Here is a 23,529-nt window from a genome sequence, read left to right on the forward strand (position 1 = left end):
TCATTTTTGTTTTTCTGCTTGCTTGTTGTCATCACCATCACCGAAGAGTAGTTTTGCTTTTCTTATTCAAAATCTTAATCACAGGAGAGTGACGTCTGCCAACAGATTGCTAATGTGTCAACATGATGCAGACGGATTGCCAACCTGGATAGAGCAATGATCTTGCCCCCAAAATAGTAAATAGGGTGACTGTTTAGCCTCCTGTGACTTTATGACAGTACAGAACCAGAAACTAAACTCGGCAAATGTTTCTACATTAAGTGTAGGATAACAGATGGCTGGTGCTGAGTTATGAGGCAGCAATTCAATCAACAACTCTGGATGATGCCACAAATCTCAAGACTAAAGCTTGAAGGGTTTATGAATTCTTTCAAAGACTGAATCACTGCCTTAAACTTACTGTCAACCAGTTAGCTTTATAATATATAGTGTATAGTTTCATCTGTTTTTTTAATTATGGTTTCTTTTCCTACTGTCGTGCAGGAAATGGGTAGAAGAAGCACAATACAGGAGGAGAATAAAGAAAACAGTGATACAATGCCTGAAGTTACAGGGCATCAAATAACTGGTACTCTGGAATCATGAAATTATTATTTCATGGATCAGCAAGGTATAAACCACACACTATATACCATGGTTAGTTACTTTGACTGCATGCTGGCTTATTACAAGTTGAGTGACCTACTGTTCCAAAGGGCTTTTACTGACTAGAATTTTAAAAGTTCACTACATGATCTTGTTAGGCTGGCAGCTGTAGGGGAGAGAATGAAGAGAGGCAGTGACACTGAATCTTTAACCACTAAGTCAGAACTTGCACAGAAAGCATTTCAAGGGTCAGATGACCAGCAGAGATGAGTGCATGAGTTGTAATTGGAATTGAGCCACCTGACTATTTTTTATCCAGTTACCCTGGATATTCAGGAAGCTAGAATGCTCCTTCTGACAACCTCTCCACCACATTTTCGGTGTACCACCACGCTTTCTGAATTCAAGCGCTGAAGCCTTTGTGACCTATTTGCCATAGATTCTGTGTCCGAGTCACTCATTTCAGCATCAGAAAAATAGCCATCAGTCTCGTTGTCGAAGAGTTGCTTCATCTTTGTTGTCTCTTTGGACTTTTTTTCTCTTTCTGGGCTCAGCTGCTGATATTTGTTGCCCAGATCCTGCTTCTGCACTTGTGACTTCCTGCTTTCTCTTGGTTTTGGAATCTTGAAAGTTACCCAAGATTTAGGGTTTGTGGATGCATTAGGCACTTTAACTGAAGAACTGGGTTTAGATGAAGCAGGTTCAAAGTAGTCCAACATTTCACCAATGTGACTGATATTCCTTATTGGGGGCGTGCTGGGGAGAGCTGCTTTGGAACTGGAATGATGTGAGGCCTGCTTTTTGCTGATCTTTCGCATATCGTTGGCCCTTTTGTGACTTCCATTGGCTTTTGGCGCTGGTCCTTTTGACCCATTGGTGTAACTGCCCTGCGTAGAAAGTTCAGTGGAGTTATCACACCAGGACGTGCAATCTAGTGGACAGTTCAGCTGTTTCTTTTGTTGATTCTTGGTGTGAATGATGCCTGTGCAATCTTGTAGGGATTTAGGCTTGCTGTCTTCTCCTGCTTTGTGCCTGGATTTTTTTTCCAGTGCGTAGGATGGTTCTGACTGAGGATCGCTGGCACGGTTCACTGAACCAATGCTAAGTAATGACTGCTCGTCATGAAGGAGTTTATCTGACAGGAAACTTGATGCCTCTTCATTTCCTGCTCCACTGTGCAAAGACCAATGGCTCAGGAGGTTTTCTGTCTTAACCTGAACAGTCTGGGCCAACCAATTCTGCAGAAGTTCCCCATCCAAGGAAATGGAGGATGGCAAACCTGGAAAAGAAATACCACAATAAGCAAATCTCAGTGTTATACTTTATTTCAGACAACATACACATGCTTAGGCTAAAGATTCTTCATTAACTCTCAACTACAATTCAGAATTATTCCATTTCAGGCCAAAGTATAACAGACCAATTTTCAGATGAAGGGACTGTGATATGAGATGAGCCTGATGAAGCTTTAAGATTTTGCGGGTGGTGGTGGTTGGAGGGGGAGGGGAGGAGAGTGAAACCACAGCATTGGGAACCAGCAATTTTTTTTCTCCTCCTGCAGGCTGCTTAAACAGGTAGACAGCTCCTGGAAATCTCTCCTTCAGAAATCCAAAGGAAGATTGTCAAAGTTTTGTTGGCAGAACCACTTTTGAGTAAAAGGCAGATGGAAATCCTCTGAAGACAGCCTGTGCACATCAAAACAATGGCAGTGGTCCATCAGCCACGGCCATCTCCTCAGAATCCGCTCATGGGGAAAAATGGAGGGAAAAAATACTTTGGGTGGAGAAGGAATATCAAGGTGTATCAGTGGCTCACTAAAAACAAGGAAATAGTTGGATAATCATGAACCAGAACTTGGTTCACCTTTAGCCACCACATCTGCAATGCAGCTTCTAAAATAATGGTGCCAAATCACTTTATCAACCTTCCAAATATTAACAGTTGCACCGACAAATTACTGGCTACAAAACAGTAAGAAGCATTCTGGGTATTCCAAGATGGAGGAAGGGAAAAATCTCAGTTAACTGGAAGAATAATAGTGTAGTTATGGTAGGGGATTTTAACTTTCCAAACATAGATTGGGACTGCCATAGTGTTAAGGGTTTAGATGGAGAGGAATTTGTTAAGTGTGTACAGGAAAATTTTCTGATTCAATATATGGGTGTACCAACTAGAAAAGGAGCAAAACTTGACTCACTCTTGGGAAATAAGGCAGGGCAGGTGACTCAGCTGTCAGTGGGGAAGCACTTTGGGGCCAGCAAGCATAATTCCAGTAATCTTAAAATAGTTAATGGAAAAGGATAGACCAGATCTAAAAGTTCAAGTTCTAATTTGGAGGAAGGCTAATTTTGATGGTATTAGGCAAGAACTTTCAAAAGCTGATTGGGGGCAGATGTTCACAGGTAAAGGAATGGCTGGAAAATGGGAAGCCTTCAAAAATGAGATAACGAGAGTTCAGAGACAGTATATTCCTGTGAGGGTGAAAGGAAAGGCTGGTAGGTGTAGGGAATGCTGGATGACTAAAGAAATTGAGCATTTGGTTAAGAAAAAAGAAGGTAGCATATGTCAAGTATAGCCAAGATAGACGGAATGAATCCTTAGAAGATAATAAAGGCAGTAGAAGTATGCAGGGGAACCTTGATTATCTGAACGAGATGGGTGGGCACTATTCATTCGGATAACCGATTATTCGGTTAATCGATTAAATGACTTTCCTCTGGCGCTCGAAGTTTTTAAAATCCGCTCCCCGTTCAGGAGACTGCAGAAGCATACAGTGCACGAGCCCCCATCCCCAACCCTGGCCAACCCCACCCCCCGCAACAGTCCAACACCACCCCCAAACTCTGTCCAACACCTCACCCTGGCCCCCAACCCCCAATAGTCCAACACCTCCGTCCGCCTGGCAGCACAGCTACCCGACTGTCCAACACCTCCCCCGCCTGCATCTCCAATACCGCCCCCCTGACCGCCACTGTCCAACACAGCCTCCTGCCCGCCATCCCCATCCAGCACTGCCCCGCCCCCTCTCAAGGGCAGCCAGATTGGACACCAACAATAAGACTGCGGCTGTAGCTGCCTTTGTGGGGTAAGTCTCCCCCTCTCCCCCACCACACCACACACACACACACACACAAACTTTTACTGCAACTTTTTGACAGGTTCCACCTTTGCACTGAACAGGGCAATGTTGGTCAGACTATCTGGGGAAAAGGAGGGGATTGGGGTACACCTCTTTGTAGAACTCCAGCAAAAGTGTGGGAAGAGAGGGTGGGAGGTCAGTCACTCGGAGACCGTGCCTGTTTAATCACTGTAAACAAAAGACGGGATCAGTGTTGGAAACACGTCTTTGATGTAATGTTTCTATCGGGGTCTCGAGCTCTCCTTTGGATAATCCGATTTTCGGATAATTAGTATTTGGATAATCGAGATTCCTCTGTACTTAAGAGGGAAAGCAGGAGGGCAAAATGGGGACATGAGACAGCTTTGGCAAATAGAGTTAAGGAGAATCCAAAGGGTTTTTACAAATACATTAAAGACAAAAGGGAACTAGGGAGAGAATAGGGCCCCTCAAAGATCAGCAAGGCAGCCTTTGTGTGGTGCCACAGGAGATGGGGGAGATACTTAACTGGTATTTTGCTGAACAAAGAGACCTTGGAGTGCAGGTTCATAGCTCCTTGAAAGTGGAGTCTCAGGTATATAGGATAGTGAAGAAGGTGTTTGGTATGCTTTCCTTTATTGGTCAGAGTACTGAATACAGGAGTTGGGAGGTCATATTGTGGCTGTAAAAGACGTTGGTTAGGCCACTTTTGGAATATTGCATGCAATTCTGGTCTCCTTCCTATTGGAAGATGTTGTGAAACTTGAAAGGGCTCAGAAAAGATGTACAAGATTGTTGCCAGGGTTGGAGGATTTGAGCAATAGGGAGAAGCTGATTGGGGTGGGGCTGTTTTCCCTGGAGCGTTGGAGGCTGAGGGGTGACCTTATACAGACTTATTAAATTGAGGGGCATGGATAGGATAAATGGACAAAGTCTCTTCCTTGGGTTGGGGGAGTGCAGAACCAGAGGGCATAGGTTTAGCATGAGAGGGGAAAGATGTAAAAGAGACCTGAGGGGCAACATTTTCACACAGAGGGTGGTATATGTATGGAATGAGCTGCCAGTGGAAGTGGTGGAGGCTAGTGCAATTGCAACATTTAAAAGGTATTTGGGTGGGTATATGAATAGGAAGGGTTTGGAGGGATATGGGCTGGGTGCTGGCAAATGGGACTAGATTAGTTAGGATATCTAGTCGGTATGGATGAGTTGGACTGAAGGGTCTATTTCTATGCTGAGCATCTCTATGATTCTATGACTCTATTTTGTTTTCAGTAAGATACTGGCACATTTCACTATCTTTGGCAAAATGGTGTATAATGGAGAAAATGTGAATTTGACCAGTTTGGCAGAATTGAAAGAACAGTATGTTATCAAAATGATGAGAGAGTGCAGAGCTTTGGGATATGGAGGGACCTGGATGTTCTTGTGCATGAATCACGATTGATCAGTATGGGATACAGCAAATAATTAGGAAACCTCATGGAATATTATTATTTATCGAGTGGAACAATAAATACAAAAGAGGACTGTTCTGCTGCAGTTATACAGAGCCCTGGAAAGGCCACATCTCTACTGAGTACATTTTATGAGGAATGATGTAAATGCAGAGGCAGTTCAGCGAAGGTTTAATAACCTAATATCTGGAATGAGGCAGGTTGTCTTATGAGGGAAGCTTGGACAGACTGAACTGTAACCACGGGGGTTTATAAAATTAAAAGCTAACTTAATCAAAATATGTAAAGAGGGGTCTTGACAGGTGAGATGAAGAGGATTTTACCTGTTATGGCAGAACACAGAGCTAGGGTGTCCTATTCGAAAAAACAGTGGTCGCTTATTTAAAGCAGAGAATAGACTATTTGTTTTCTGAGGGTTGAGAGCCTCTGGAACTCTCTTTCTGAAACCATGATGGAAGCAGAGTTCTGGAATACTCTTCAGGCAGAAGTAGCTCAGATACTTGTTAAGCAACAGATGAAAGGTTATCATAGGCAGGAATGTGAATCAGCCATGACCTTAATTAAAGTCAGAGCCGGTTCGAAGGGCTGAATGGCCTACTTTTAAATTATATGTTCGTAACCCTTTACAAAAGGGAAAGAGGAAAATCATGTGATTTCCCACGAGGTATTGATATAGTAGCCACAACAGTGCAGTTCGTACCAGATTGTTTTGTAATGCTAATGACTTTATGCACTGAATGACTTAGCCCTGCCTGAGTTTCAGCCACTGCATTTAAAACTTCCTACCAAACTGTCCCCACTTCCATTATGTGAAGTCAGTGCTGGAAGCAATGTTCTTTTTCTAAAACGAGTTTTTACCGTTCGGAATTTGTTTTGGCTCACAATCTGAAATTCCTGTCTACTCAGAGCAGATGTTTGGGAGCATCAAAGCAGTCTGTGGGCACGTAAAACTGCTGTAACAATTTCCACGACTGACTTGTTTGGCTGGCTCTAAAGGTGCAGTGTTTGTGCCTCTCCTGTATAAACCTTTCCGTGAAAATCTCACTTGTACTGGCCTTGATACTTGGAGCTGCTGTCATGTGTATCTGCCGCTCGCTTATTTCCTTCCTGCTGGCCTGCCTTCCCCTCCTGGGAAGTGGTTTAGACACTGGGGGTGGGTGAGGTTCCAGATTGCTTGGTATTTCCTCAGTTCGACCATTAGTTGTTTGGATAGGTGCTTCAGCTATGTGTTTGTGGTGAGGACAGCTATACTCTGACCTCGCAAGGAGCTGCACCTTCCTGCAGTTACAACTTAGCACAAGCTTCGCTGCTGTTCTGTGGAGACCTCTCTGACTCTAGTGGGCAGACCCACTTGTCCCTTGACACAAGAAAATTACAGATTTTAAAACTATTCTAAACTCAAGCAAAACAACATTGTAAAAATTCTCTTCAGTGCAGTTTCAGGAAAGGACTACAGGTTAGCAAGGTGAAAAAAAAGCATCCTGGCTTATTTCCAGAGGTATAGGATTTTTAAGTAGGAGATTTGTGCAAAACTTTAGTTAGATTATATTTAGAGCAATATGTGCAGTTGTGGTTGTCATGTAATAAAATTATTTAGACATATTGTAGAGGGTGTATAGAAGATTTATAAACATGATACCAGTAATGCTTGAGAATACATGTCAGGAAAGGAATGGAACGCTGGGTGTGCTTCCATTATCGAAAATAAATCTGAAGGGTGATCCAATGGAAAATTTTAAAATTATAAAATGTTTTGATAGAGTGAATAAGGAAAGAATGTTTGTTTCTGTTTGTCAGGACTAACTAGGGAACATTACCACATTACACTCACCAAAACATTTAACAGAAAATTCAGAAGAAACTTTTTACATAAGTTGAAAAATGAGCAGAGTACAAGCAGAAATAATCCACCATCCATGCTTCTCGGCACGGATTCATTCTGAGTCCCTACCTGAGCTCTGAACCTTTAAAATACGCAGCTCAACAGGGGTTATGTTTGATCAAACCAAAGTTGAGGTGTTTGCTTGATTGACAACTTTATTAGGTTATAATGAGTCTTTCTCTGGTCCATGTCCATATGTTTATTTTTACAAGATTTAAGAGGTGTAAAGTGAGGAAAGGTTCTGTTGCTTTCATGACCCTGTTTGAATTACGCTTTTATAGGCTTCATAACCAGCAGTTTTATTTTTCAAAGCAGTATTTCTAATGTTTTTGTGTTTCAGAATTTGAACAATTATCATTGTTATTATATGGCTCTTTTGTTCCGGACAAAGTTCCTACTGGATGAATGCTAATGGAGGTATCATGGAGGGCAATAGGAAGTGGGGAGGGAGAGATGAAAGCATGACTAAATCAATTCTAATAAAATTGCGATGAAGTCTCTGTGAACTGGGATGGAATCTTTGATCAAACTTATCTTAGCCTTGCCCACTCCTGCGGTTGCCTACCCTTTGCATCTAGGACCATCTGGCATCTTTCCCACCTCAACCTTTCGAAGCTAAGATTCCATTTAATCGGGTTTTTTAAAGTGAATTAGGTGTGCTGACACAGGAGGTTTCCTGAGATGAATCACACCCCTGGATAGTGAAAATCCAACCACTGACTTCACATCATTGCGATAGGCAGCTGGAAGGGAAATGGAGATCCACTGGCCTTTCATTCTTGATTGTTACCTTGTGATTTTCAGATTCCACCCCATGGCCAAACATTTGCCAAATTTCACTGTTCCGCTAGGCTCAAGGCTACTTCCTTAAGTTTTGCCCAATATAGTGCTATGGCTTTAATGGTGACCAGAAACCATTAACAATGAGGATGCTACTTGAAGAGAGAGAGAAAGAATAGTAAGTTGCCTTCACAATTCTTAACTTCCTACCCAAATTAATCAGATAAATGTGACCCCCAATTCCTGCTGTCTGTGAGGCACTCACCCAATTTAAGTTTAAACATTTTCAACTCAGTTGCTTGTGAAAACTGCCCCTGGCTTCGTTTACATTGGGAATTCTCAATAGACTGTCACGATCATAGTAACATGTGGGGCTGAACATTTTCAATTTGAATTATGTTTATTTTCATTCCCTAGACCGCTATGGACTAAGAAACATTGACACATTTTTAAAAAAAGGAACAGGAGTAGGCCATTTTGCACTTTGAGCCTGTTCTGTCATTCAGTGCAATCATTGCTGATCATTCGACTCAGTACCCTGTTCCCTCTTTCTCCCTTTGATCCCTTTAGCCCTGAGAACTATATCTAACTCCTTTTTGAAAATATTCAATACCATTGCCTCAATGGCTTTGTGTGGCAGAAAATTTTACAGGCTAACTCCTCTTTGGGTGAAGAAATTCCTTCTCATTGTGAACCTAAATGGCCTATCCCATATTCTTAGACTGTGATGGTCTTTAGAAATAAAGAAACATGGACTAGAAACTGCTGCAATGAACACCTATCCATAGACTGAGACAAGTTCTGGAAGCCACTGTGGTATAAACAAAATCATCTGAACTTAAATTTTATCCAAACAGCCCGATATCAATAAAATCCCATTTCCTGTTTTAATGTGTACTTATACGGTAAGTTACAAATATCTGACAAAGGAGGTTGCTTGCAACTCTCCATCTTGGAATGCCAATCAGGCCGGATGTGGGAATATATAAAAGAACCACTTTGCAGTTGCTGCTTGGTAGAGTAGCAGAGAGAAAGTGAACAGAGTGCTAATAGCAAGGCCTATAGCTCTCTCTCTTTTTCCCTGTTTCTGGTGATAAAACAAGTCAGAGAAATATTAACTGAGAATTCAAAGATTCTACAAATGTTGCCACTGCTGACTAGGCAAACTATTAACTAAACAGCTGTGGTCTCAGGTTCAACTAACCTAACCGAAAGACTCTCTCAATCTATTAAACTGCACATTCTATAACTTCTTCTTATATCTTTTCTTAAGCTTTATATTGTGCTTGAATGTGTGCTTGATATCATGTTTTATTATTTTTCTTGGAGTTAGTAAATAATAAGATTCTTCTTTCTTTCACTCAAGAAAACTTTGAAATTGGCTCCTTAATTCTGATCTAGTGACTGCACTTTAGTTGAAGTATGAAGTAGCTACATGCTGAAAAGCATTAACAACCTCCGTTGGGGTTAAAAAGCAGCAGATGCATCCACCTGGTCATAATAAGAGGTTACAAGGATGGGTAGTTAGTAAATGAACAACAAAACTATCAAGCTGCTGCAGTAAAAGATGCTTTTCTGTTAAAGCTGAGGAGAGAAAGCTTTATTCTGTATATGTATCAGATTAATTACTTCTTTTCCCTTGGAAACGTCAATGGAGCTTTGTTTTGCCTCCATCCAACATCAATTATAGGAAACACTTAGTAACTTCTCTGAATGATTTACCTTTTACCCTCCTGTCTAGAAGTGTCTGATCGCCTTGATTTTCTTCCTATGATTAGAAATCTAAGGTACATGCATCAAGATTCTCTTCACGGCCCAATGTCCCTTGGCACGTTTATGACAAATAAAGATGAATGGAAGTACTGTTTCACTAATGCATTATAATTTAAATACAGCATCCCTGGACATGTACAAATTCTGTTTCATTGTTGATAACAGTTCTTCAGTTTTGAGCGATTTTAACTAGTCTATGATTTCCTTTTGCCTAATCCCTTTCTTCTAAGTTTCATGTTGATCAATCAAATAGAAAGCAATTGATCACCTTTTGCACTGCACGATATGATTAGATTAAAGATTAAATTCCCTACAGCGTGGAAACAGGCCCTTTGGCCCAATTAGTCCACACCGACCTTCCGAAGAGTAACCCACCTACACCCATCCCTCCCCTAACTAATGCACCTACCACTACGGGCAATTTAGCATGACCAATTCACCTAACCTGCACATCTTTGGACTGTGGGAAGAAACCAGAGCACCCGCAGGAAATCCATGCAGACACGGGGAGAATGTGCAAACTCCACGCAGTCACCTAAGGCTGGAATTGAACCCGGGTCCCTAGTGCTGTGAGGCAGCAGTGCTAACGACTGAGCCACTGCGCCGCCCCAATATTTTAGCATTTATTACTTAATTAATATTTTTCAACCTATGGCGGAAACACAGCAACATTTTAAATGTTACTGAATTATACCCATTTCTGATTCTTTTCTCGTCCTAGACACAACTCATTTAGTTCAAGTAGCTCTAAAATACCTTTCACTGAAATATCAGTTTTAAGGCAAAACCCCGTACTTTCTTTAAAACCACCTATTTCTACCCTCCATAGTACTGGCGGTCTCTGACCCGACCTCAGCTCATCTGATGTTGAAACCTTCATCCATGTCTTTGTTACCACTACACTTGACTATATCAATGCATTCTTGGCTGGTCTCCCATCTTCCACCCTGTGTACATCTGAGGTCCATCCAAAATTTGACTGGCTAGTTCGTAAATTGTAGCAAATCCTATTTAGCTACAGGCTAAATGTTTGCTGACTTGCATTGGTTGCCAGTGAAGCCACACATTGTTTTTAACATTCTCATTCTGGTTTACAAACTGCTCCATAACCTCATCTTTCGTTATCACTCTTCTTATATCTGTTACTTCGTCCAGTCCCAAAACTCTCTCAGAATCTTTGCTCATTTAACTCTAACTTAATGATCATCTCTGATTCTAAAGTGCACCACTGGTAGTTATACTTTCAATTGCTAAGGCCCGAATCTCTGGGGTTTTACACTCTAGGAATCTCTCTGATCATTTCCTTCAATTTTTCTTTAAGTTAATTTTATTAAAGATTGGATATCCTTAAGTACCCTTGGGAATGCAGTGATGAGCTACCTCCTTGAACTGCAGTGGTCCATGGGCATTTGGTATTAGGGACAGAGTTCTAGACTTCTCATCCAGCATCTGTAAAGGAGTGGTGATTTAGTTTCAAATCATAATGGTGTGTGGCTTGGAAGGGATCTTGCAAATGAGGGTGTTCCCATGTATCTGTTGCTCTTGTCCTTGTCCTTCGAGGTGGTGGTGCCCATGGGTTTTCAAGGTATCAGAGAAGCCCGAGTAGGTCACTGCAAGGGCCTCTTGTAGATGTTACACATAGCTATCGCTGTGCATCGGCATTGGGAATGAGTGAATGTTGAAGACGGTGAATGGGTGTTGATGAAATTAGCTGCTTTGTCTTGATGGTGTCAAGCTTCTTGACTGTTGTTGGAGCACTCAAACAGGCAAGTGGATGGTGAGCACTCAAACAGCTGTAAATGGTATATCAGCTTTGGGGAATCAGATGGGCCTATGGTTTGAGGAGTGGATGATGGAGTTTAATTTAGATAAATGTGAAGCGCTGCATTTTGGAAAAGCACACTAGAGTAGGGCTTAATGGTGAGGCCCTGGGGTAAATGTTGTTGAACAAAGAGACCTTGAAGTGCAGGTTCATAATTCCTTGGAAGTAGAGTCACAGGTAGACAAGATAGTGAAGAAGGCATCTGTTATGTTTTCCTTTATTGGTCAGAGCACTGAGTATAGGAGTTGGGAGGTCATATTGCGGCTGTACATGACATTGGTTAGGCCACTTTTGGAATATTGTCTGCAATTCTGGTCTCCTTGTTGTGAAACTTGAAAGGGTTCAGAAAAGATTTACAAGGATGTTGCCAGGGTTGGAGGATTTAAGCTACAGGAAGAGGCTGAATAGGCTAGGGCTGTTTTCTCTGCAGTGTCGGAGAGTGAGGGGTGACCTTATAGGGGTTTATAAAATCATGAAGGGCATGGATAGGATAAATAGAAAAAGTCTTTTTCCTGGGTTAGGGGAATCCAGAACTAGACGGCATAGGTTTAGAAGAGGGGCAAGGTATAAAAAGGACCTAAGGGGCAACTTTTTCATGCAGAGGGTGATACATGTATGAAATGAGCTGCCAGAGGAAGTGGTGGAGGCTAGTACAATCACAGCATTTAAAACGCATTGGGATGGGTGTATGAATAGGAAGGGTTTAGAGGAATATGGGCCAAGTGCAGGTAAATGGGACTAAATTGGAGTCATAGTCATAGAGTCATAGAGATGTAGAGCATGGAAACAGATCCTTCTGTCCAACCCGTCCATGCTGACCAGATATCCCAACCTAATCTAGTCCCATCTGCCAGCACCCGGCCCATATCCCACCAAACCCTTCCTATTCATATACCGATCTAGATGCCTTTTAAATGTTGAAATTGTACCAGTCTCCACCATTTCCTCTGGCAGCTCATTCCATACATGTACCACACTCTGTGTGAAAAAGTTGTCCCTTAGGTCTCTTTTATATCTTTTCCCTCTCACCTAAACCTATGTCCTCTAGTCTGGACTCCCTGACCCCACGGAAAAGACTTTGTCTATTTAACCTATCCATGCCCCTCATAATTTTGTGAAACTCGATGAGGTCACCTCTCAGCCACCGACGCTCCAAATAAAACAGCCCCATCCTGTTCAGCCTCTCTCCATAGCTCAAATCCTCCAACCCTGGCAACATCCTTGTAAATTTTTTCTGAGCCCTTTCAGGTTTCACAACATTTTTCTAATAGGAAGGAGACCAGAATTGCACGCAATATTCCAACAGTGGCCTAACCAATGTCCTGTACAGCCGCAATATGACCTCCCAACTCCTGTACTCAATACTCTGACCAATAAAAGAAAGCATACCAAACATCGCCTTCACGATCCTATCTACCTACAACTCCACTTTCAAGGAGCTATGTCCTGTACTCCAAGGTCTCTTTGTTCAGCAACACTCCCTAGGACCTTACCATTAAGTGTATAAGTCCTGCTAAGATTTGCTTTCCCAAAATGTAGCACCTCGCATTTATCTGAATTAACTTCATCTGCCACTTCTCAGCCCATTGGCCCATATGATCAAGATCCTGCTGTAATCTGAAGTAACCTTCTTCACTGTCCACTACACCTCCAATTTTGGTGTTATCTGCAAACTTACTAACTGTACCTCTTATGCTCGCATCCAAATCATTTATGTCAATGACAAAAAGTAGAGGACCCAACATTGATCCTTGTGGCACTCGGTCACAGGCCTCCAGTCTGAAAAACAACCCTCCACAACCACCCTCTGTCTTCTACCTTTGAGCCAGTTCGATGTCCAAGTGGACAGTTCTCCTTTTATTCCATGAAATCTAACCTTGCTAACCAGTCTCCCATGGGGAACCTTGTCGAACGCCTTACTGAAGTCCATATAGATCACATCTGTGCTCTGCCCTCTTCAATCCTCTTAGTTAGTTCTTCAAAAAACTAGGTGAGGATATCTGGTTGGCATGGATGAGTTCAATGAAGGATCTGTTTCCGTGCTGAACATCTCTATGACTCTAATTAAGCATCACAGAATTTATAGCTTTTGAGCTGCTCAGTTTCCTTTAAGATGCTCCTCAAAACTTACGTATTAAGGCCAACCTTCAGTTCCTCTATCCTGAAAACTGTACACAGATCAGTATCTGGTTTTGTTTGGTATTGCTGTTATGGAACACCTTGGTAGATTTATATAAAAGGATTTTAAATAAATGCAAACAGTTGTTGTTAACTAACACTTTTAGAAACTATTCAGATTCTTGGTGGCCAGGGAGGACCTGATTATGACCAGATGCAATGTGTAGATCTGCAGCATAGCCTGGCGGCATAGAGGACAGAGAGAGAAAGAAATCTTTGGGGGTGGCCAAGGAGAAGGGATTTTGGGATGGGGGTAAGAGGGGTATTGGGTACTTGATGGAGATTTTAGCTCCTGATGGGTCGTAGATTACAGAAAGGGACTCCAATGACTGAGGAGAGAACAGAATCATTGTGTACAGTATATTACCTGGGGAAGGGAAGGGCAATTATCCCTGATACCATTTGCTCATATAAGCAGTATCTGAAAGACTCATACCTTTTCCATTCAACTGACTATGTCTTTATTTTGCCATTTGAGCTTCCCAAGGCATGAGAAACCTAGCTAGGCAATGTTAAATCTGAGGAATGCAATCTTGTCAAAATGAGGGTGGGTGGGTTGTCTGCCTCTGTTAAAAGCCACAAGTTTGCAGGCTGGATTTGAGCACTTTTTTGTCTATTTGCTCTTCTCACATTACCTAAACACACCTGTTTTTAGGATTCACTTAGGGCAATAACAAATCATGGACGGTAAAATGACATGCAACCCTTTCACCCACTCCACCATGTCAAGAAAGTATGAGTGGGAGTTGGGTGAGCGTTCTCAGGGATATTTCAGGATATTTGACCTTCCTTTGCTGTCAGTTGGGCTCAATGGAGTTCTCAAATAGGGTTTGGGAAAACTTCCATCAAAGTACAAGAAAAGGCTTTAAAAAGTCTTCCAGACAAACACAACTGAGCTTGAAGCAGATCAGTTATCCTGGTTCCTCTGGAAATTGATTCCTTTTGGAGCAGATGAGTCATTTGTGGGCGGCACTGTGGCACAGTCGTTAGCACTGCTGCCTCACAGTGCCAGAGATCCGGGTTCAATTCCCGCCTCAGGCGACTGTCTGTGTGGGTTTCCTCCGGGTGCTCCGGTTTCCTCCCACAGTCCAAAGATGTGCAGATCTGGTGAATTGGCCATGCTAAAATTGTCCGTAGTGTTAGATTAGGGGTAAGTGTAGGGGTATGGGTGGGTTGCGCTTCGGCGGGTCGGTGTGGACTTGTTGGCCCAAAGGGCCTGTTTCCACACTGTAAGTAATCTAATCTAATCTAAGTAATCTAATCATAAATTCCACTTTGTGTTTGGTCCACATTTAGCCTCATTTAGACATTGCAAGACACTGACAGTTTGCCCCGTGACAATAGTTCTATTCCTGCAACTCAAGAACTGGGTCTCAACCTTTGGTGATATTGCACACTGGAGTGAGCTGATTGGATTCAAACACAACTCTCACAACTGAATCCAGAACTCTCATAACTGGGCAATTTATTTCATGAAATTGATAAACTAACAGTTAAAAATTAAATACAGGAACAGGAGGAGGCAATTTAGCCCGACGAGCCTGTTCAGCTAATCCAACACTAAAAGATCACCTCAGTGTTATGTAAATGTTCAAACGTTCAGAATATCTCACGTCATTGAGTGTTCTCCCTTTTGGCTTTTCCCAGATGATATGGTGTTATCATAATATTAGTCGATGACCCTTCTCCATTCATTTTAAACAACACTTTTGGATTTGGCTGGTGTTTTACAGCATGATGCTCTTCCTGACTCTGACTCTCTCATCTCCCCATACTACTGGCATTTATACACATTATCCTGCTCGCATCAGTGGATGCTTCCTTCTATAGCTGTGGAGTGGGCCTTGAACCTGGAGCATTCTGCCTCACAGGCAGAATAGCTGAGAAAATATATGGGAAGTGAGCAGATTGGTTACCAGGAATCGGAAATACCTCCTCATTTAGGGGAAGGAAAGCTTTGTGGCAACACCCTCCCCCCGACAAAAGAGTTTGACAATATCTCCTGCACAAAGAACATCTTCCCCTTTGCTCAGACCCTGGCTCCCAGACACACAACACTGATTGCCAGTATGTTGTAGTTTCTAATTTTCTTTGGTATTAAACCACACGATAACTTACCAAGTTGCTTCAGTAAGGACCGTGTTTCACTCTTTAACTTGCCTTTCTTCTCGATACTGCCCTTCGATCTGTTCTTCCCACGCTCCTTTGGGTCACTCAGTTTTCCTTTTGTTTTTTTCCCAGAGTATCCTAGGGCAGAGAATCCAACATCGAATTACCCAAATCTGCCAATGTGACTGACTGCTATTTTTATGTAATAGACAGAAAGCTGTGGGAGCAAGATGAATATCTCGAGTGAATATTGCAGAATCTAACCCAGGTATAACTGAAGTTTGGATTTACTCAAACAGATTCCACACAACAAAGTGGTGCAACTGTGTGGCACACTAATGTGCCTCTTTACAGAGCAGCTAGACATTAAATATCATATCTGAAATTATCTTAGTCACAATGCTGGATGAAGTCAGAGAAGGCAAACTGTCCTCAGGTACTGTCACAAATTTCTTAGCAACCAATTCTGTTGGGAGAAATCCCGGATGAGGTTCTCTGTCTGACTGTTTTCTGAAGTGTAGTTAGTGGGAGAAAATAAATAGATTGTTTTCAATTCTTTAAGTAAATTTTATATGCATTTTAGGAAGGTTGTCATCATACTTGAAAACGAGTTATTAAAATGTTAGCTTGGCTTAGCTACTTAGAAAAACTTGAGCAATGAAATGAAAGCTCAGGGGAGGATGATTTATAAAACAATCAAAAAGATGACCAGGTTTTATTATCCAACGCTGCACAATTTTCAAATGTTAGGTACAATTTTACTACTTTATCAAAATTAGCTTTTAAATAACCATTGTTCTGAAAAGCTCTGAATTTCTTACATTTTACTTACATTACAGACTCCATATTGATCACCAACAGTAACCTATTGTTGCACAATTTCTTGCAGATTTTTCCTACAAATTTAAGTTTGTTCAGGATCTAACATTTTAAATAAAAACAAAAAATGATGGAGAACCTCAGCAGGTCTGGAAGCGTCTATGGAATAAGAAACAGTCAAGTTTCAAATCTCATATTACTCTTCTTCAAAAATATTCTTCACTGGCTTATTTTAGTTGGTGTGAACTGGAGTAATTCTGTAAATTGTAAATAACTGACATTAGAACGAGTGGCAGTTTAGGATACATGCATGGTCAGATCGAATGTGGACAAATTATCAATTAACAGGAATGAATATAAAGCTGGTCACAGAGGCCTGCTTAAGGTTTTCAATTTTTAATTCATCCATTGGAAGTCTTCAATCATTCCCCTCATAAAGGTAACATCTGATGCAGACTTGTGCTTAAGACACACAAAGGTTACAGGTCAGTGCTGATTTAGCTGATCTCACTGCATAGAATAAGGAGCAGTATATTTATTGCCATTGCCATGAGCTAAGATGGGTAATGATCCATCAGAACTCCTGTGTGTGTGTGTGTGTGTGTGTGTGTGTGTGTGTGTGTGTGTGTGTGTGTGTGTGCGCGCGCGCTGGTAACTGGAGAATGAATATAATTGTTGGGTCTGTGAGGCTGTACTCCAGCATTGTTCATCACCTTCAGTTAAAAAAAAAAGGGAAGTAGAGAAGACTGGTGTATTAACACTAAAAGACAATCTACTCTGACTATGCTTGTAAATTATGAAAACTGCCTCTGGTGCTAAAACCTCACATCTCACCATTCCTTGATAAAACCCATGATACTACTTTCCCTCCTGAAAAGGGTTTTAAAGTACTTTGTACTGCATCTTTCAATTCCTCTAAATGTCCCAAAATGCTGCACAGTCAATTAACAAAACAATCAATAGCACTTAGCCCTGTAAGTATTCAGCACTGTTAATGTTTAGCACATGCTCATCCAATTATTATTTAAAAGACAAAATTGAATCTGCTTCCACCACCTTTTTGAGTCATGCATTCCATATCAAACTACTTGCTACATGAAATATTTTCCTCCAATGCGCTGTTTTACTGAGAAACAAAGCAGCCAATCCTATACACCAAGGTTCCAGAAACAGCAATGACAGTACCACCACAATTTTTTTGAATGATGCCTTGGAATCGCTCATAGTTGCTTGAATGAGTAAACAGAACTTTGGTTTAGCATTCAATTCAAAAGCTATTACAGTTAGTGAGTGTAGCTGAAGCGTCATCCTAAATTATGGGCTCAAGTCTTTAAAATAGACTGTGAACCCATGACCTTCTGACTCAGACATGGTGGTGCCATCGCCAAGCCAAGGCTGACATCATGAATAATAAATAATATTAACACAGAAATTTATTCAAAGAATGGTAAAGCAAATGGAAACCTGCCACTATCCGAATGCCCAGCAGAGTTGGCATTCTTGTCTGACAACACACAGAATGATTTGGAGGTGCTGGTGTTGGATTGGCACGGACAAAGTTAAAACCTGGTGTTGTGTGATCTTTAACTTTAACACACAGAATCTCCAAGTTAAGAAAACTCCACCCCCTGACCTTCACTTAGGGCAAGTACTGGGCACACATGTGACAAGGTGGGCCACAAATTTTGTAAACTCTGAAACCATGGATCTGGACTTCTATAACTATTACTGATCACGTATATTCTGATCTCAAACTGTCTACAAAAGAAGAAAACTTGCATATCTGTAGTACTTCTCCACATCTTCAAGAAACTGAAAACTACTTTAGCACCAATTAATTAATTTCTAAGTGTGACCATTATTACAATGTTGACAAATGCAGCTGCCATTTGTAGCCAGCAAGATCCCAAACATCCAGCATTTTCATCCATACTCCCATTTATAAACCACTGCCAAATGACAATCCTGCACACTGGGTATGTTGGGCCATTTAAACTGACCTGAACACTGAAATTTAGATAGGTTAAGCCAACACTCAGAAAGACAGAGGAAGTGGAAAATGTCTATCATATATCAGAGTAACACTTATCAAAACACTGTAGCAATTCTTTTTAAAACCCCAGTTGAATTCCTTAGAAATGAATTACAGAAATCCGAACAGCTTCTCTTTGCTTAAAAACCATTTTAGCAATTCTGAATAGTGTGCACAATTCCTCCAGCACTATCTTAATATCTCCCGGGACTGGATCTCTTTATAATGACACATGAAACAAATTTCACGGTTAACAGCACAATTGCACTCAACAAAGATATTCTAAAGGAACATCGGGCACTTATCAAATCTCTTCACAAACTGACCTTTGCGCTGCAGCTTGATGCTAGTAAGCATATTTAGTCTGTCAATTAGCTCTAGTACAGACCAGGAACTACAAACTAAACAACATCAATTACAGGAGTTCTTCTGTGTGAAAGCAACACAAGCACAATGTCTATTAATTCTGAATCCCCAAGGTGCTTGTGCCTCAGCCAATGAAAATTCCAAAGGAACAGTGACAATGTAGCCAAATGGGTTTCCAACACCTTCAAAGAGTGTAACAAAGAGTAACTGAACATTTGTTGACATTATTGAATCAATGCACAGTACTGAGAGCAAGTTGTATATTCGTAAGGTAGAACAATTCTCTGAAAAGGTGCATCAGGTTCTCAAAGTTAAAAATCACACAACACCAGGTTATAGTCCAACAGGTTTAATTGGAAGCACTAGTTTTCGGAGCGATGCTCCTTCATCAGGTGGAGCAGCGCTCTGAAAGCTAGTGCTTCCAATTAAACCTGCTGCACTATAACCTGGTGTGTGATTTTTAACTTTGTACACCCCAGTCCAACACTGGCATCTCCAAATCATCAGGTTCTTGATTGTTTTGTGTCTAAATGCAAAAAGATTGGTGTTGTACTGAGTCACAAACTATGAAGGTTACAGATCTATATTGAGTTAGTTAATTTTAACAGAAAAATAAACAAACATTTATAAATACTCAAATTATTCTAGTTTATAAATAGGCAACATAAAAAAATGACTGTTTTTCCCAGTTTCCTGTTAGTCTGTCATGGCTATCAGGATAATTACCTCATTCAGGCAGGAAGAGACACTAATTGTTACTTGTACAGTGTATCAAAATACTGAACTAATTCTTATATAGCATTCATATTCTAAAGTGTTAATTATATTGTCACATAGCAAATGTAAATGACCCTGACTGGCTGCAGCACAGGTATCATTGGAAGGGGTGAATTCTCATGACAAAGCTTATCAATATAGCCACATCATCCAAGAACTCGTTTACAGATATTTTCCAATCAAACCTGTTCAGAGATATTTTGATACACCTATGCAGCAGGGAGGACCTTGAATCCAGGCCTCCTGGCTCACAGGCAGGGACACTACTATTGCACCACAAGAGGCCCTAAAATTCCAACATCGGCCTTAGTTGGATTTGAAACTGTGTCCCCAGAACATGAGCTGAGTTTCCTGAACTAACTGCCCAGCGACAAAAGCACTAGGCCTTGACCTGCTTCCCCTCCCCCCATACCCAAGAATTCTTTTGTAAACAAGGAATCTTTATTGAAACTAATGGTCTACTTGTCCATTATTATAGCTTATAACAATGGACAGTGAATGAGTAACGTTAAGGTGCCTTCCCTAAGTGTTCAGTTCTTTAGTAACTAAGTACCTAAACCATTGCAATTAGGTACTTTTTTGGTTTTCCAGTTCACTTCGAGTTAGCTAACCTTAATTGAATCTGCAGAAAAAGCAAATATTTCAACACTTTTTCTTTCATTCGTGTTTGGGGCATGAGCATTGCTGGCTGGGTCAGCATTTATTGCTCACCTTTAACTGTCCCTTGATCTGAGTGGCTTGCCAGTGCCATCTCAGTTCAATCAGCCACACTTTCTAAAATTCTAAGCTTGCTAATGGTGGGATTCGAACCCAGTGCCCAGTGGATTAGCGTGGAGTTCTGGATTATTAGCCAAGTGACATTACCACTGTGCCAACAGCAAGTCAATCAACATTCCTTCATCCAGCCACTATCTTATAACCCCTACCAGAGATGTTCAGTTCAAAAATACATGATTAGGCTCATGTAAAGTCTATCATCAGCTACACAACCTGCTGACACTTGCTATCAAGAATCATGTTTTTGTTGCATGGATGTGGATGGCAATGGTTTTGGTATAGCCCATTGAGCCTACAAGAACAATTTACCTTGTCCTTTTCCACCCTTTACTCGTGGCCCTGAAAATATTTTCCCTTTATGTGCTTATTCAATTCAATTTGATGAGCCACAATAGTATTTGCTTTCATCACCATTTCATGTGGGGCATTCCAAGCCTAACAACTTTTGGCACAACAATGTTCTTCCTCAGGTGGAGAAAGTTCTTGAACTGTAGGAGTCCATATAGTGCAGGTATACCCATAGTGCTAGTAGGGAAGAATTCTGACCCAACTATATGGGCTTTTATAGACACGAAAGGAAATTTACAGGTGATATTCCCATGTGACTGTTGTCCGTCTAGATCAGCGTTTGAAAGACATTGTCAAAGGAGATCTGGCAAGTTGCTGATGTGCACACCGTTAATGTTATTGCGAATGGGGTGGGTGTGGTAAAACTGAATCTTGTGGAAATGGACTAGAGCAGATGGTGAAATTTGAATTCAACAAAATACTGGAATAATGGGTACTGTGTGACACAATTGATCATATATAGACCTCATCTGCTTCACTAATACCCATTAGTGTAGAAATCTGTCATCCTTGCCTGGTTTAGTCTACATGTGATTCCAGACCCATGTGATTGACTCTTAACAGTCCTCTGGGCAATTAAGGATAAGAAATAAATGTTGGCCTAACCAGCGACACCCACATCCCATGAATGAATAAAAAAAACTAGTGAATGCTTAAAGAGGGGGGGTGGGTAGAGGATTAAGCTATCTTGGGGTCCTAGATTCTGTCTAGCTTCTTGAGTGTTGTTGAAGTTTCACTCATCCTGGCAAGTGGAGAGTATTGGGGCTGAAAATGTGTTGCTGGAAAAGTGCAGCAGGTCAGGCAGCATCCAAGGAGCAGGAGAGTCTACGTTTCAGGCATGAGCCCTTCTTCAGGAATGAAGAAGGGCTCATGCCCTACAAGGAGCCATTCCTGAAGAAGGGTTCATGCCCGAAACGTCGACTCTCCTGCTCCTTGGATGCTGCCTGACCTGCTGTGCTTTTCCAGCAACACATTTTCAGCTCTGATCTTCAGCATCTGCAGTCCTCACTTTCTCCAAGTGGAGAGTATTCCATCATTCTCTTGATTCACACCTTATAAATGGTGGACAGACTTTGAGGAGTCAAGATGAAAATTATTTGCCTCAGGATTTCCAGTCTTTGACACAAATGGAATATTTAGATTAGATTATCTACAGTATGGAAACGGGTCCTTCGACCCAACAAATCCGCACCGACCCTCCGAAGCGTAACTCACTCAGACCCATTCCTCTACCTTATATTTACCCCTGACTAATGCTCCTAACGCTCTGGGCATATCTAACACTGCACATCTTTGACTGTGGGAGGAAACCGAAGCACCTGGAGGAAACGCACGCAGACGCAGGGAGAATGTGCAAACTCCACACAGACAGTCACCTGAGACAGGAATTGAACGCGGGTCCCTTGCACTGTGAGGCAGCAGTGCTAACCACTGAGCCATGCTGTGTTATGTTTGTTGGAAGGGAAATGGAACACAAAAGGAAAGTTTTTCTGCAAATTGGATATGGCATGGATGAGATCACATTTGGAATATTGTGCATAGTTTAGATCTCCCTACATGAAAAAACATATAAATGCATTAAAAGCAGTTCACAAAGGGTTCAACAACTAATTTCTGGGATGAAATGGTTGTTTATGAGGAAAAGATGGACACATCAGACATGTATTCATTGGAGTTTAGAAGAATAAGGGGTAATCTTACTGAAATATCCTGAGAGGATGTTACCCTTTGTGTAAGAGTTCAGAACTCGAAAAGAGATTTTAAAAAGAAGGGGCCTCCCATTTAAGGCAGAGATGTGGACAATTTGTTTTCTCTTAGAAGTGATCGGTCTGTGGATTTCTTTCTCAGACAGCAGTGGGGCTAGGACATGAAATACTTTCAAGGCTGATTTAGATAGATTCTTGATTGACAAGTGAATACCAGGAAAGTAGATTTGAGGCTGCAATCCGATCAGCCATGATTTTATTGAAATGGTTGAGCCGGTTTGAAGAGCCAAATGATGTGTTTCTAACGTTTATACTTGGGTTCGTAATGTCCGGGATGCTGCCGGAGGCATCTTTGACAATGGTAACACCGTTGATAATTGGATCCTTGCTGGATATATTCATTTATTAGCAATTTTGCAGCAGGAATGTCACTTGCCATCATCAGCGCATGCCTGAAAGTTGTCCAGGTTTTGTTGCATGCAGGTCTGACCTGTTTCGTTATAAGACATGAATGAAACTGAAGATTGCACAATCTTCAATAGACATATTCACTTTTTAACCTTACAATGGGCAAAAGGTCAGTGGTAAAGATGGTTAGGACACAGATTGAAGGAATCTTTGCAGTGATATCCTTCGTCTGAGATAAGTGGCCCTCTAAAACACCACCAGCTTCCTTTGTGAGTCAGTTTTCCCCTGATTCCCAATGGTTTCAATTTTGCTTGGGCTTCCTGATGCCACACAAGGTAAAATGCTGCTTTAATGTGGCTCTCACCTCAACACTGGAGATAAGCACTTTGTCGAAGAATAATGTAACCTGGAGCTGAGTATATGCAGCAGTACCTAAACTGAACATTTGTGGGCTTATTGCTATGCATCATTTCTTAGCATAGTTGATGAACTCCTGCATTACTTTGTTATTGATTAAGGATAGCCTGATTTGAATGTCAATTACAGGGCAACCTGGGTTATCCGAACATCGATTATCCAAATTTCGGATTATCCGAACAAGGCCCCGAACGTGGGT

General features: G+C 41.4%; 1 protein-coding gene across 2 annotated transcripts in view; it reads right to left on the reverse strand.

The window, feature by feature from the left end:
- Window positions 1-433: 433 nt before the first annotated feature.
- jade2 (jade family PHD finger 2) overlaps window positions 434-23,529 on the reverse strand; it is a 197,453-nt gene continuing 174,357 nt past the window's right edge. For both annotated transcript variants that reach the window (XM_060837269.1, XM_060837270.1), the window contains exons 12-13: window positions 15,690-15,818; window positions 434-1,864 (exon numbers count right to left, since the gene is read on the reverse strand). In XM_060837269.1, coding sequence (XP_060693252.1) covers window positions 918-1,864; window positions 15,690-15,818 — 1,076 coding nt within the window. In that variant the 3' untranslated portion in view covers window positions 434-917. The remainder of the gene's footprint in view (window positions 1,865-15,689; window positions 15,819-23,529) is intronic.

This window comes from Hemiscyllium ocellatum, chromosome 16 (assembly GCF_020745735.1).
Source record: "Hemiscyllium ocellatum isolate sHemOce1 chromosome 16, sHemOce1.pat.X.cur, whole genome shotgun sequence".
In the NCBI taxonomy this organism is placed as follows: Eukaryota; Metazoa; Chordata; class Chondrichthyes; order Orectolobiformes; family Hemiscylliidae; genus Hemiscyllium; species Hemiscyllium ocellatum.